Raw genomic sequence first — 15437 nt, 5'->3', positions numbered from 1 at the left:
TTCAAAATAGCGAAAGTAATTTTGAAATTAGAGCCGTTAAATTGCTTGTTTCTGATTGGACAAACGTTATGAGTGGTAATGCATGATTGCGTGATGTTAATGGCGCCCGCGAAATGAGCTTTTGGAGAAGTGTTAAAAAAGAAAAAGTTTGTTTGACTTTATTAAAATAGAATTTCTTATTCCCACAATATCAAGGTATAAAAGTAAATCTGTTTGGTAGAGCGAAATTCATCGGAAAATTTTTAATTTGTCAACGAATTTATCCAGTTCATTTGACAGCGGTGTGCTCATGCGTGTTCTTCAATAATTCATTTTAGCAAAGTGTTGCGGATTCTGGCGCTAAATTTAAATACTTGTTGAAAATTGTCAAATTGATGTAAATTGAAAATATTGCTTCGATTTTAGGAAAGAAAAATAAAAGAATGTCCTGTACGACAAGTTCTGTTAAAGCGTTCGAAAGGTACGTTGTTGTATAGTATTTTGGTTTCGTATTTGTCTATTGTTAGATCCTCGAAATTTGAAAATGGCATAGAAAATTGTGTGCCTAATACCAAACAGCAATAATTTCCACGTTTATCAGTGCGTCATTTGTAAATATTTATTTACATTTCAATATTCATATATCCATTTAATTATAATATATATGTTAACACACAAATACACAATGATATTATATTCAATAACAAAAAAGATAGTAGCATGTACATTTCAACACAATGCTTTGTAAAGTTGCAAAGATCAAAGTAATTTAAACGCAAGAGCATCTAATATATATACACTCAATCACACTGTTTTTTCAATCATTCCTGACAGCAATGCATTGTGCTAATATGTATTATCTACAATCTTTTTTGTTGGGTTAAATCACTGACCCATATTAGTATAAATCAGTGGGTTTATTTCATAAACTATAAACTCATATAGCTAATATATTTTACACCAACTTTATTAATCTTGATGATGAGAAATGCATGCTTCTGCAAAGATTCTGAAGATGAGAAAGGGATACTTCTAAATGAATTGAATTGAATTCTACTTTACAATTGCAAACATTCGATACTAAATGTTAATACTAGCACTATCTGACTTCTCATTTTCAAGAGCTGAGTCAATTGCATAGATTACTTAAAGTTGCATGGAATGACAGAGGTAAAAGTAATATATCCTTGCAGAAGTATGCTTTTCTTTCAATCATCCAGTATAAGCCACTGACCTATCCTAAAGTATAGTGTAAGTCAGTGATTATATAAACACACACAACACAGTTATACTGTCAATTCAAATGGGTTTCATGATCAGCCAGGTCCGAAGACCTGGTCAAACCTTTCTAAACTACGTTCAACTGGTTTTCGTCCTGAGTTGGGAACCGGCTGGGGAGGTGTTGTGATTCTTGTGGGCAGAGGTCCTAAATTATCCAAACTCTTGCTTCGAGGTCTGCGGAAGAATCCTCCGAGACCAGAAAATGCATCAAACACAGATCTTGAAGTACTGGTAGTTGGCAGTACTGGGGCATTATCACTCGCTGGAGGACTAGAGCTTTCTCCACCACTCATGAATGCAAATCCTCCCAGATCACCCATCATCTCCAGGTGAGATGCAGAAGGTGGCGAGTCACCAAGTTGAAATGAAGCACGCTTGTTTTGCATATCAACACCTGATGATTTTGTCATGGTGTCCATACTTGAGGCTTTGCCAATATTTTTTGCAATGTCAGAGTTCTTTAGTAAGTCGGTTAGCTTCCCACTGCTCGAACTTCTGGAGAATCCAGACTCCTTAATCGATTGATCCGCTAAATTCTCGTTACTAGAACTTCGTACCAATCTCCCGACGAACCCTCCAAGACCAATTCCACCTGTTTGCGGGTTAGATGCAGGAGGAATTCCGATGTTTTTTGAGGTGGAATTCGTTGATTCCTCGTTCTGGTTGAAGGGTGAAATCAAACTTAACAAGTTCTCGCTACTTTTGCTTCTAACGTGACGAGGTCGGGAGAAACCGCCGACGGACATTGACGGAGATGTTGTCGTTGTCGTCATGGTGACGAATGAAGACTTTGCCGTTGTAGTGACGGGAGTTGACGATGAAAATCCCGTACTTATCCCGACCGTGCTGCGAAATATCGTGTTTAATATCGAGGTGCTGGTTTCGTTTTTTGGTGATAGAACGTGCTCAGCAGAGAGTTTTGACTTGACAATTTCAGTAAGATTTGAGTTCGTACTTGTTATAACAGTGCTACTAACTTGATTTGACTGCACTGGTTTAGTAACGGTTACTGTGGTTGTTACTGTCGTTGTTATGGCTTGGTTGTTTCTTTTTTTACTGTTTTCAATTGATTTATCTTGAGTGTTTTCTTGAAGTTTAGCTTCTTTTTTAGTCTTTTTATCCACAATTTTACTTGAAGTATTTTTTGAAGTGCTTTGCACTATTTTATCTTTCGTGTCTTGCTCTACGTTTTTCGTTCCTGTCTCTTCTCGTTTCGTGTCATTTTCATTCCTTCTCGTGCTAGTCTGGTTTGTTTCGTGTCTGCTTTTGTCCTTACGCGTCACTATCTCTCCCTTGACGTGCACACCTGGCACGACACTGTGGAGACCACTCATCGTTGGTTTCGCCAGAGACTGCCATTTGTGAAGTGTCGCTGAACCTACAGACGGAAAACGAGAGCAACGTGGGTCTTGGAGTGGGCGAGGATAACTTAAATATGGGTTTGGGATGTGATTGGTAACTATACTTCAAGGCAACAACAACGAGGTTTAATTGGAAATATGATTTGGAGAAATGATACAGGCAAAGCCAGAGGTGCCACTGTTTGCATTGGTAGAGGCCCGGGGTTCAAGTCACGCAATACTCCTCACTCCAACTTATTTCACATACCTTCCATTGGTTTGACAATCTGAAGTTTTTCTGGTGCCCATGCTCGCCTAGTTCTTCCCTGAGGCGCTCCTAATAGAGAAAAACAATCAAATTACGGACTCCATCTTCTCTATTCTTAGTCACCAACACAACCAACTCCATCAGAATCACTCACAATGAAAACAATACCGAACGAGTATTATTAAATACCCACTTCAAAAGAGGATATTCGATTAGATTTAGTTCAGAATTTGAATTTTTCTGCTTTAAATAGAAGTGGAATCCTGAAGTGCAATGTCAAGTAGTAATACCTCTCAAGCAATGATACGATATATCTTACCATTGCTATCACTAACGCTAAGTCTCCTCACGGCTGCTCTCAACTCATCCATGCTTGGCGCAGGCCTGCGCTGCTCATCTGGTGGTGCAGCAGCAAAACTAAAATCAAACGGTTTTGATTCTGCGCCTTTTGTTGCTCCAGGTTTCACTGCTTTGACCGGCCGCATGCCTCCTTTGATCGCTTTTGGAAAACGTTTGGTATTTGCAACACGAACAGTTTGCATAACACGATCCGTATGTTTCCTAAAATAGAGGAGAACATATGGAATGGATACACCTCAGTTTATCCCCGGTTTGGATGCAACGATGTAGTGTTGTATGGATTGGTTTTATATCCGTTGCTTTTCTGCCGCATGTAAACTAGTTCTAAATGCTATCAATAGTTAAAGAACTGTGTGTATATAAGATGTATCCCCCCTGGATGTAATCCAGCCGTGCACTATTACTTCTAACCAAAATCCTACTCCAGGGGGGGCTGTTAAAAACCAGGCATACTTTTTCTCCTGTGATGTTTCAATATCTCTTCTTACAGACTCCTCGATCTCTTGAGCCAGCGAGTCACGTGGATCCGGACGGGATGTTCCCGCAGCTTCGTCCCCAGTACTTTTTTGACGGCTGAAGAAACGGACAGGCCAAACCGTAAGTGATAGTTTACTGTCCATTTTTTATCTCAGGAAGGGTCGCAAATGAATCGATGAAAAGTATAAGAGTTTCAATCAATAATTTAGCTGTCGTGAAAATCATAGAATACCGGCACCTGCTTAACTTTCAGCGGAGAAATTGAAGAATTTATTCAACATATCACAAACTAAGTATTAAATAATGCATTCGGCTCGTTTAACTAGTTGAAGAAACATCTGCGGTTCTGCGGTCTTTAATCCTTCTATCCTGCTGCTGCTAGCCTTTTAAAACAAAACTTACCTCAATTTTTCTTTCATCATTTTCATCTCACGCTGTGGAACAAAATAAGACGTTTAATTTTAGCAACGCACAGAAGAGAGGCGATTTGTAAGCATCTCGTACATCTCAACATTTCTACAGCGATTTTTTGGACCGAATCGTCTGAATCTCCCAAACTTACTTGATTTTCCATCAGCATTTCATAACATTCCTGGTATTTTTCATGTAAAGTCGTCACCTCCCCTTTAAGATCATCCTGATTTTCTTGCGAATGTTTCAATGTTTCCTGTAGACCCTCATTCTCTTCAGTAAGCTAAACGAGGGAAAGTCATGAAGAAATTTTTAAGCAGAAAATACCAAATTTTGTAAACACATTTCAACTTCTTACCATGTTATGTCGTTCCTGCAGTTCCAATACGGTATCAATAAGCTTTGAAATTTCTTCCTGTTTGTTAAAATATAGTTAATAAACTAATAAACTATCATCTAGTAATATAAAAGCTGTAGGAAAACAATTAACGGTATCCATTACATGTTGAGCAATATTGTCTTGAGCCTTCAGAGATATTTCATCAGTCAAATGACTTATCTGACCTTTTGCCTCAGCTGAAAAGGAAAACGTTTTCAAAGATCATTACAAAGTTTGAATTCTGAACTTTAACTTACACGGATTTATAAAGGCCGAGCCAGCTAGGAATTTTATATTACAGAGCTTTAGACAGGGTTTTCCTCAACGCCCAGGAGGTTGCATATAAAGTACGATAAGGTCACTACATCGTTACCCAGTTCTTTTATACATTCATAAACCAACTCCTTTTCCTTCTCTTCTTCCTTGTCAGTTTCCTGACGTATCTTCAAAGCCTACATAAAGATGTTATATTGTAATCATATCATCAAACATTTGGTGCTTGAAATTTTGAACGACGGGTTTAACAACGAGGAAGCTGCAATTGTGTTGTATGTCAGATGATGTGTGACGCCAAGTATCGGTCGCTATAAGGCAAGCTGGTCCTATCAAACGCTATCTTATAAAGACTCTTCCATACTTCCAAAATCAAACTGGCATTGTTGTCTTCCAACTGGTCGCATCTTTCTTGAAGACTTAGCATTGACTCATCTCTGCAGGAATCGTAGGCACTAAGGAAAATGACATTAACATCAAGAAATATGTAGCTAAGTACCATTGTCAACAGAGCTATTATGAATTTCAAAACCTCTTCAGGTCATTTCTATTTGTTCCAAACAGTGTACACTAGTTTGAAGAGGTGGTCTTAGTCCAACCGCTGTCAACCCAACACATTGGATGGATCTCTTTATATACCTGGAGTCTGCAGGAGAATAATCCTCTACGTCACTCAGATCTTCGTCAATGAACGTCTTCAGCAATTTGTCTTTCATAGTCACGACATGTTTCAGCTGCGTTTCCTGTTAGATGAATGCCACGATGTGAGGTACTGGATCACATGCGGTAGTGCGGTACAGCAGCCATTTCACCCTTCACCCTTACACACCCCTCCCTCAACCTACATCCCCCGAATAAGTAGCTACCACTTACTCGTTCTTCAACTTCGTTCACGTAATTTTCTAAAGCCTCGGTTTTCTTGTACAGATTCTTGTTCCTTTCCAGTAATGACTATAAAACAATCGGTGCAAATAATCCTATAAATACTTGTGCAAAATAGGATCCTGGTTTGTCATGGTGTTTTTGCCATCAGTCAGCTTTATCCATTACAGGAAAGGAGATATTTAGATTTCAAATGCTCACCTGACCAATATTGGCTGCCAATTCCAGGTCTTTCTCTTTCTACAAATGGAAGAATTGATAGTTGCCTGCATTTACTCACGCGAGGAAAAACTGGCATCTGAGCGTGGAGAGATCTGTCACGAACAGATTCAGTGATGGGATCTTCTGTGATACCTACCTCTTGCAGTAGCTGCAACACTGCCTCCAAGTCTTGATGCGTCTTTGTCATCTGGTTAGCCCGAGAGAGGGATAGAGCTAGGAAGAAATTTACCCATACAATGAGGAATGTACTATGAGTGACTGTAATGTTTCAAGGAGTATACTGTTGAGGAAAGGCATGCAAACGGACATGAACTGATTGTTCTCAAGTGATGCTTTAAAGCACAACTCAATTGAGTAAGCCTTAACTGCATATGTGGTATGTTTCTGCGAGAAGGCTTGAAGACATCGACTTGTCTTTCCTAGTTCAGCTATGCTTTATCATGAGAGCATATATGACCACCATGCAAGCACGCATGATATCTCTACTCACACACATACGATGTATCTTTCTCATATGGTTCAAATGCAGATCTCTACTTACACAAAGACAACTACAATTAGTGAAAACTTTTAACAAACAACAGCATTTTCAGAGATCATGCGAATGAACACGTATATAGGAACAAGTCAACCTCATTCAAAAAATAAAACCCTTGACCGTTTAAAAAATATCAGCTGGCTGCATCAGTCTCACCCTCAACGCTTATTTAAAGCTCCTTCTTTAAAACGTGATTTTTGCGCATTTGTCGGCTCTTTGGTCAGACAGAGTCAGAGGAAACATTATTACAATAATTCGGATCTGTAACGACAGTATTTTATTATTTCATTATACTTTTTCGTAATTAAACATTAATTATCTTAATGCAAAAATCTACTTAAACCAATCTTTTACTGATGAGTATGTGTAACCATGGTTTCAAAGAAAAAAACAAAGTTCTTCCGCGCATTTTCGGAGCGTTTTCCTTGCTAGATTATACCGCATAAAAAACATCAGACTATAGACTATAACCAGTGCCTATAGCGGATTGAATCAGGCTGATATATGTATTTGGGTGGAAATGTGGCAAAAAACCCATACTATTTCAGGAAATCGTTCAAACCTAAGTTTGAACAAGCGTAGCACTTCGAATCAAAACCATTTACAGCAGAACGTTAATTAATGTGATAAGGCTGCACATCTTACTAACGTCACAAAATGTTTTATTCGTAAATTTTCCCTGCATGCGTTCTTCATGTAAGACAAGAAATACACTGGACTTTGCACGTTTAGTGATGAGAATTTAAATACCCGTCTGGTCTGATGATGTCCTTATTAATCTGTCGTTTAATATTTCATCCAACAAAGACGAATTCGATGAGTTTTCGTTTCTCGAACTAACGGGAATACTTTTTTTACATTATACAATAATTGATACATTTCCAAGTCCATTTAGTTTTCTTGGAAAGACCGTAAAACACTACGACGAGCTTGAAGATAAATCCGAATTGAAAACGTAATAATTCAGGATATTGCGTTCATATGTTATTCTGTGTTTGAATAATAAGTTAAAAACATGATATTTGCATTTTCTATATTGTGACAATTACTTAGCAGCATCAAGTTTGAGAAAAATTAAAATAGTATGTCTTCAATTGTAAATTAACCCTAGTATCTCTCTATATGCTCGCTTCATGTGAGTTCAGACGTGTGTTTTGAAGCTCCACAAATCTCTCAAATAAACTGATCTTTTATCGTTTATAATTGGTATAAACCTGATCAGCTAAATGTGTTAACTTTTATGGCGTCAACATTAAGCGGAAAATTATGCTTTGCGTGGAGTGGCGACTACGAATCTTTAAAGCAGTTCATAAAGGACGACCTAGAACTCGAAGGAATATGGTCGCAGCCTGGTGGGGATAGAAAACTTTTCACTTTTGATGAATCTACCATATTGTGGAAAAAGAATAAGAATCTGTTGTACCTTGATGGTGCGAGAGCGAACGAGATTACACAAAAGTTTTGTAAGCTGATATGCTCTTCCGAAGCTCCCATTTTGGACGCTCGGCAGTCGGGCATGCAATCGTCTACAGTCAATGTAATTCTAGATGACCTTCAACAAGGCCAGTTGGTAAACTCGGAAGCGATTCGGGCTTTATCGGGGACGATTTCTCACATAACATCGGTGATTTCGCATTTCCAGAGCTTTATGGATAAAGATAAAGGCGGCCAAGACGATTTAAACTCGGCAGCGCCTCCGAATGAAGCGAGCGAACAATCTGAATATATTAATCAAGATAACATTAATGATGCAACAATTGTGAAGCCTTTTGTCTTGAACGATTTCGCAAATCCTAATATGATCAATGGGCCGGAATCTGTTAACGATCTCACTAATCAAGAACCCATTGTTATTGATGATGCATGCGAAAATACTAATGATAGCCTTGTTGTCGTGAAATTAAGCGAGAACGACCAGTTAAAACCTAATAATGATACAACAAGTGCTGAGCCGCCTTCATCGCAAGAATGTAAATTAACTTACGCAAACACTGTAAAGTCATCTCATGCAATTGATACGAGTAATAAACCTAAGGTAAACCTGCAGAAATCACCAAGCAGAAACAAGGTGCCTTCTAGCGAGTCCGATGGTTTTATCGGAGTAGAGCGAAAGCGAAGGAAAATAAAGAAATTTTTTCTATCTGGCATCGCCCAAGACGTGAATGAAAATCAGATTTTATCTTACCTAAAGAATATAGTCCCAACATATATCTCCATTTTCCCTAGTCGGCGCAGTGGAACTCTTTCATCGAAGATCCATGTCCCCTGGCTGCTAGTTCACTCGTGCAAGAAGATAATTTCTGGCCAAAATTTGTTACTTGTAAGCCTTGGCGCCCAAAGGAGGAGCATCTTGCGAAGCATGAAATAAACTTAACCCATAAGGGAATTTTATCAACGTACGTGTAATGGCTCACACAATTCAAGTCAGAATATCTTCTCGCGCTCATGGCCATAGATCTAGGCAAAATGCGCGGAACATAGCTAACCTTAAGTACGTAAATATTGTAAAGCATGATGCTTTGACGGATGTTAACAATATTAATAGATCTAATATGAATAAGTCTGTCCAAAAGTCAGCACCTTGCAACAATCTTCAGTTCGTTCCATCTCTCCTACTGTCCAATACGATGTCAATTGTACCAAAGATTGATGAAATAGCCTATACGATTAGCCTGGAAAACCCTGATATAGCCTTTTTTACAGAGACTTGGCTTAAAGAATCGATACCAGACCAGTCAATTAAAATAAACGGATACCAATTATTTCGACGTGACCGCATTAACAGTTCACATGGGGGAGTTTGTGCATACATTAAAGACTCTATTGAAAGTAAAATTCTGTTAGATCTCCAAGCGGACGAATACGAAATACTATGGCTACTACTTCGTCCAGAAAGGCTGCCCCGTGGATTCCATAATATAGTTGTAGCGTTATTTACCATCCACCCAATTCGGATAATAAAGCAATGCTGGATCATCTAAAAAACTCGTTAGAACGCGTTGAAACCATACACACTAATAGTGCGATCATTTTGGCTGGAGACTTCAACCAACTAGAGTTTAAATCAACTGCCAGGTGCTTCCAGCTTAAACACATGGTGACCTTTCCCACAAGAGGTGCAAATACCCTGGATCAAGTGTTTACTAACTTACATAAATTCTACACTGAACCTATTCCTAGCCCTCCATTTGGCTTATCCGATCATATAACTATCTTAATATTTCCAACAAGGCGACAAAGAACCGGGTGCCATAAAAGATTAATCAAAGTACGGGATAGAAGACCAAGTAAAGTTGGAAGTCTTGGGAGATTTCTGTCAAACATAGCTTGGGAAGACGTGCTATCAACCGCCCCGACTGTTGATGAGAAATTAGAAATTTTTACCGAACTTATCCATTGTGGATTAGATATCCTGATGCCGGAACGTTCGATAAAAGTTCATGTGTCTGATCGTCCATGGATGACTAACCAGCTTAAACGGCTCATTATTCAAAGGCAAAAGGCGTTTTCACGAGGAAAGGATGGTTTATTCAGGCATTTAAGGAACAAAGTAAACCGTGAAAGGAAGCGATGCCGAAAAAGTTATTATCTATCTAAAGTCCGTGGACTAAAGGAAATTAAACCGCACAGATGGTGGCACGAAATCAAACTGTTATGTGGCTCTTCGGAAAAGCATAACCCAGATTTTCGATCAAGCTTGACTACGAACTTAAATTGCAACGATTACGAACTAGCAAATAAGATCAATGAAGCCTTTATCAGTGTTATGGCAGACTACAATCCGCTGACTAATGACGTATGTGTCTTGAAGGAAGACGACGACGAACCAATACAAGTTACCGAAATGGTGGTCGCAAAAACTTTACGTGAATTAAGCGCCACAAAAGCAAATGGCCCGGACAAGTTACCAAACTGGGTACTGAAGACATACGCCGATATATTAGCACCTGCCGTTGCTGATATTATCAACTGCTCATTCCAAACGTGCAAAGTCCCACAAGCATGGAAGATGGCTGACGTTCCCCCCATCCCTAAACAATCAAAGATCACGGACTTTAATAAAGATCTAAGGCCAATTTCTCTGACGTCAACCTTATCAAAAGTGGCAGAAAAATTCATCATTGACAGAGGACTGAGGCCGACTTTGCTTAGATCCTTGGATCCATCACAATTTGGTTTTGTACCAGGCTCGTGTACAACGTTTGCTCTTATCTCAATGTTACACAAATGGCTAACTGAAACCGATGGCACAGGCTCAGCGATAAGAGTAGCCTTACTCGATTACAGGAAAGCCTTCGACTTGGTTGATCATAATTTGCTAATTGCAAAATTACTCAGTTATGGTTTAAAACCCACAATCGTAAATTGGATTACGGACTTTCTACGAAATAGATTACAGCGAGTAAAGATATCAACCGAAGGTGTATCCGACTTCCTACAAGTTCCAGCGGGCGTTCCACAAGGAACCAGGATTGGTCCATGGCTGTTCTTAGCCATGATTAACGATCTACGTATCAATGGTTCCCCCACAAATAGTATATGGAAATTTGCAGACGACACGACCATTTCTGAAGTCATCTTAAGGAACATGGAAAGTAGATTACAAGATACAATAGACCAAGTTGCTAAATGGTCCAATGAAAATAAATTTCAGTTAAATCCGATAAAGTGTAAAGAGCTCCGAATTGACTTTACTAGAAGACCCTTTACTGATGATGGTTTGATTCTAAATGGCGAACGCTTTGAACTTGTTAAATCAGCTAAACTACTGGGTATGACCATCACGGAAGACCTAAAATGGAACAGTCATATCGAAAATATTGTATTAAAAGCATCAAAACGACTATACTTATTAAGGCAGTTAAAACGTGCAGGTGTAGATCATTATTCCTTGATTCAATTCTACTGTGCATGCATTAGATCCATCTTAGAATACGGTTGCCAAGTTTTCCACTCAGGCCTTCCTGATTATTTGTCGGTGGATATGGAACGTGTCCAAAATCGAGCCTTGCGGATAATCTACCCGGAATCAAGTCCAAAAGTCGCATTAAAGGAAGCAAAATTATTAACACTGAAGGACAGAAGAGAAAAGTTATCACAAAAACTATTCTCGTCCATCGAAACAAAAGATGATCATAAATTACGCCATTTACTACCTAAAGAAAACTTACCAACACATAATTTTAGAGAACTGAGAAGATTTAATCTTCCCATTATTAATACGAATAGGTTATTGAACTCTTTTATCCCAAATTATGCGAAAAAATCAAAACTTTAAGCATATTAGTATAGTCTTAGTATTAATACTTTATCGTAGCGGAACATTTTACAGTAATCTTAAATTTAATAGAATTTTATAGCAACATGTTGTAAATATAGTAAACATATTCCATATTTTATCTAAAATTCTTTGCCTGTAAATTCAATTGCAATTCAGTCGTAAGACTGCAAAAATTGATCAATTAAACATTATTATTATATAGAAAAAGAAACCTTTTCTTATATAGCACTTGATATAGTAGCTATATCTATCTGTTTCCTGTGAGAAAAGGATATTGTGTACATAAATACACAGCAAGCAATTCTTGGATAGCTTTTGGTCCCTGGTAGATCAGCTTAGACTATCTTGGAAAACCTTGGTTGACCCTTACCCTTGGTTAGGCTATTCATTATAATAAAAATAGGTCCACTAGTGTACTATAGAATCTACATAACATTGCCCACATATTATTCAATATCAAAATGATAATTAATTTAGTTGCTCATTTTTGGATCATTCTACTTGAAGCTTTTACTTAAAGATGCAATCTCGTTTTTCGATACCAGGATACACTCTTTTTTTAAAATTTAGCAAACTTACCTCATTAACTGACAAAGTAAAATAGTTGGTTAAATACAAAGACATAAAAATCTGATACATTGAAACATGACAAACTGTGGCTTACTTGAGTAACTGATGGTAAAAGTGTTTGCTTAAAGTATGTTGTTGTTTTTTCACACACTCAATAAATATAAACAATCCATGTAGATGAATATTTGTACATGCTTTCGAATGTGTAGCACAATCATCATTCATAGCTAAGTATAATCCCAGGTCGTCCAAAAAGAGCGGCTTTATATAGTTTTGGATTATTAGAATCAATGGAAGTAAAGTTCCTGTGATCATACTTTGGGAATATCGAAATTGAAAGAAATGTTCTCACATGTCACTCAAACAGGGAACTATTGCAAAATATACTGGTGATGAAAACTATTCTTAACACCACCACGCACAGTTTTCTGTGAACAAACAGTAATATTTGCTCTCTATGACCACCTTTGTACTAAGTTTTTCAATAGAAGATATGCCACAGGTCAACCCAGAACATGACTCGACAATTATCTAATTTCAAAACATTACCTGATCATTTTTATAAATCAAAACAATACTAGTTGAGAGTTATATATTCGAGATAAACACATCGTACTTACTGAAATATTTCAGAGTTTCTAACGCCTGTTCCTCAGTGAGATCTAAATCATATTCTGACGGAGGAGTATAACACGATTGTAGCCAGTCACCGTCGAAACTTTCAACGCCACTTTCTTGGTCAGTTTCAAAGATCGAAGCATAGCAATCCTCAGATTCAAACACAGAGCCTGACGGCGAGAAATCTGAGCAATTATCGACCGAATGTGACTTCATCTCACTCGAATATTCTCGGTTCATCAAAGTGTCTTCTACATTTGGCTCGCCAAAATTTCTGTCAATACTTCCAACATTCGCTAATTCGGTATGAGATTCGCTCATTTTTCAATCTCTTTATGCCGGCTTTTCACATTTCTGTTTCTTCTTGTGCCATGTTTGGGAAATTTTTACTTCCAAGGGACAGAAAATATTGATCTGTAAACACAAAAATCGTGACTAAATATTAATGTCAAATTCCAAATTTGACTTTCCTGCCTGGGTGCAGGTTCCGGTGTAAAGGCAAGCCCGCGTATGAGAAATTTTGGGATAAGATGAAGTATCGCATAGCCAAACAGCAGCATATCGTAGGCTCAACACACAGTGCTTCCATCTCGTCGGTAACATTTTAAGGAAATCTCTTGAAGAAGGACACGTCGTGATAGAAATGGAAGCACTTGGAAAAAATGTTAAAAATCAATAAGAAAGTGGAGAAAAGGTTGAAATATTGCAAAAAAAATAAATGAAAAGTATGAATTTTGTGGGCCAAACTTTGAACCTATTCTGTGTAGTACTTCTAGCAATATCTGTGGTTGTTTTCTGGAGGAATAAACAATTAAAAAGAGAGACAACACAGCTGGAATCAGACGCGGAGAATTTAAAAATTCATCTGGAAAACACACATCAAACGTGTACAGACAAAGTTGTTGGGGCGTTTCCTCGTATTCCTGCAACACATATTGTAGCTCATAACGATGATGAACTGCAGGGGCTGAATATTGAGCACAATGTTACGTTTATTTTGTTGTATTTGGCTGAAAATCAAGATTCCTGGTCATGCATTGAAAATCAAATTAAAACAATTCAGGATGAGTTTCCAAATGTTCACATTCTTGTTACTAAAGTTACTACAAATTCAGTAGAGACGAAGCCAATTTTTGGTGTTACACCAATTGGTGTCTTTGCTACCTCGGCTGAGGCATTGAATACGGCCATTAAACAAGTGAATACACCATATTTCTTTGTGCTAGAACCAGGTTTTGTTATTGAGCCAAAAGGATCAGACACTAGTATCGAATGGCTTCACCATGCTCTGGTTATCACTCCTGGTGTGGATATGATTGGCGGGTCATCATTGCTGTATAGCAACAATGAACTTGTCGTACCTTGCTACTCTTTGAACCTATGTAACTGGACACTTGTTCAAAAGTACGAGTATAAACGAAGCTTTGGGGAGATTATGATTTGCGATGAAGTTAGTCACTCATTTATGGCTCGAAAGGATGTTGTCCAAAAAATAAATGGTGAATTATTTGATAATACTTTGAAAACGGATGACTACATGTTTACTGATTTCTTCCTCCAAGCAAAAAGACATGAACTGACTATTGCCAATCGACCAGAAGTGTTTTTCGTTCAGCAAAAATCATGCATTTCACATGAGCTTTCAGATGTGAAACTAATGGAAAATGCAATACCTTTTGCAAGAAAGCATCAGGTCATTCGATTCAAAAACCCAGACAATAAAATCAACAGTATTTGTGCGGTGTCATCCACAAAGGTTTGTACAATAGAAAATATGTTAAATACTTTCAAATTTCCTAAATGGTATGAAAATGGAATGTTTGCATATCCATTTGTCATTGAACAAGCAATTTGCACATTGGAAGTTGTGTCAGATCAACTACGAAAAGTCGATGTGCCATTTGCATTAAGAGGTGAAACATTATTTGGTGCCATTATGACCAAATCTATTTTACCATGGGGGATGTTAGAATCCATCCAATTAACAGTGTTCGGGACAATCAAAGAAATCACCAAATTTGCTACAACACATGGTTATAAACATAATGTAAATGCAAATGCAAAAGCTGTAATACTAATGGTGCAAGTACCCAATTTCGATGCATCTATGAAAGTAGAGTTGACTGTCAAATCTGCTGCCAAGACTGGTTTAAACTTTGTGAGTGTCCATGTTAATGGGAAACTATATCCAGCACCACTTGATCCTATAGAGGAACTAAAGAGAGAATTTGGGGAAAACTATTTAGCAGGCAATGATGGCAAAGCTGGAATTGAATTTTCATGTAAATTAGAGAACCATCATGCATGTTTACCTGCCATGTCTAGCAGAGGTGGTAGTACGTATCAAGAAAACTATTGTGAAATATGAAATTTTTAGGACCTATCACAATATGTTCTTAGGACCACAACAAACTTAAAACATCTATTTAAGAGTATCTATATTGACCCAGTATGGTACCAATACATTAATACATTGATCTTGTCTGAAAAGCCTGTCAGATGTTTGGATCCTAGGTATAGTGGGCCGTGGCACTAACCTGCAAAAGGTTGTCTGCAAA

General features: G+C 37.9%; 2 protein-coding genes across 5 annotated transcripts in view; one reads left to right on the top strand and one right to left on the bottom strand.

The window, feature by feature from the left end:
- Positions 1 to 1086: 1086 nt before the first annotated feature.
- LOC114525813 (trafficking kinesin-binding protein 2-like) lies at positions 1087 to 13456 on the bottom strand. 3 transcript variants are annotated; one of them, XM_028547251.1, is made up of 15 exons: positions 12882 to 13456; positions 6009 to 6085; positions 5852 to 5890; positions 5642 to 5719; positions 5408 to 5511; positions 5133 to 5223; positions 4869 to 4947; positions 4619 to 4692; positions 4475 to 4531; positions 4268 to 4399; positions 4108 to 4139; positions 3682 to 3801; positions 3188 to 3429; positions 2869 to 2937; positions 1087 to 2638 (listed from the first exon to the last, which is right to left on the bottom strand). In XM_028547251.1, the coding sequence occupies exons 1-15, from the start codon at positions 13198 to 13200 to the stop codon at positions 1296 to 1298; spliced, it is 2856 nt and encodes a 951-aa protein (XP_028403052.1). In that variant the 5' UTR covers positions 13201 to 13456; the 3' UTR covers positions 1087 to 1295. The 3 variants fall into 3 exon arrangements, with proteins under 3 accessions (XP_028403052.1, XP_028403054.1, XP_028403053.1); XM_028547253.1 differs by lacking the exon at positions 12882 to 13456 and adding an exon at positions 7834 to 8584; XM_028547252.1 differs by lacking the exon at positions 12882 to 13456 and adding an exon at positions 7161 to 7826.
- Positions 3738 to 15437, top strand: part of LOC114525810 — a 60965-nt gene continuing 49265 nt past the window's right edge. Inside the window, exon 1 of one of the 2 annotated variants that reach the window (XM_028547244.1) lies at positions 3738 to 3825. The gene's annotated coding sequence lies outside the window, so the exon portion shown is untranslated. The remainder of the gene's footprint in view (positions 3826 to 15437) is intronic. The other variant, XM_028547246.1, reaches the window with a different exon arrangement.

This window comes from Dendronephthya gigantea, unplaced genomic scaffold (genome assembly GCF_004324835.1).
Source record: "Dendronephthya gigantea isolate DGI-Jeju-01 unplaced genomic scaffold, DenGig_1.0 000035F, whole genome shotgun sequence".
Lineage (NCBI taxonomy): Eukaryota > Metazoa > Cnidaria > Anthozoa > Malacalcyonacea > Nephtheidae > Dendronephthya > Dendronephthya gigantea.
This window is presented reverse-complemented; position numbering and strand designations above follow the sequence as displayed.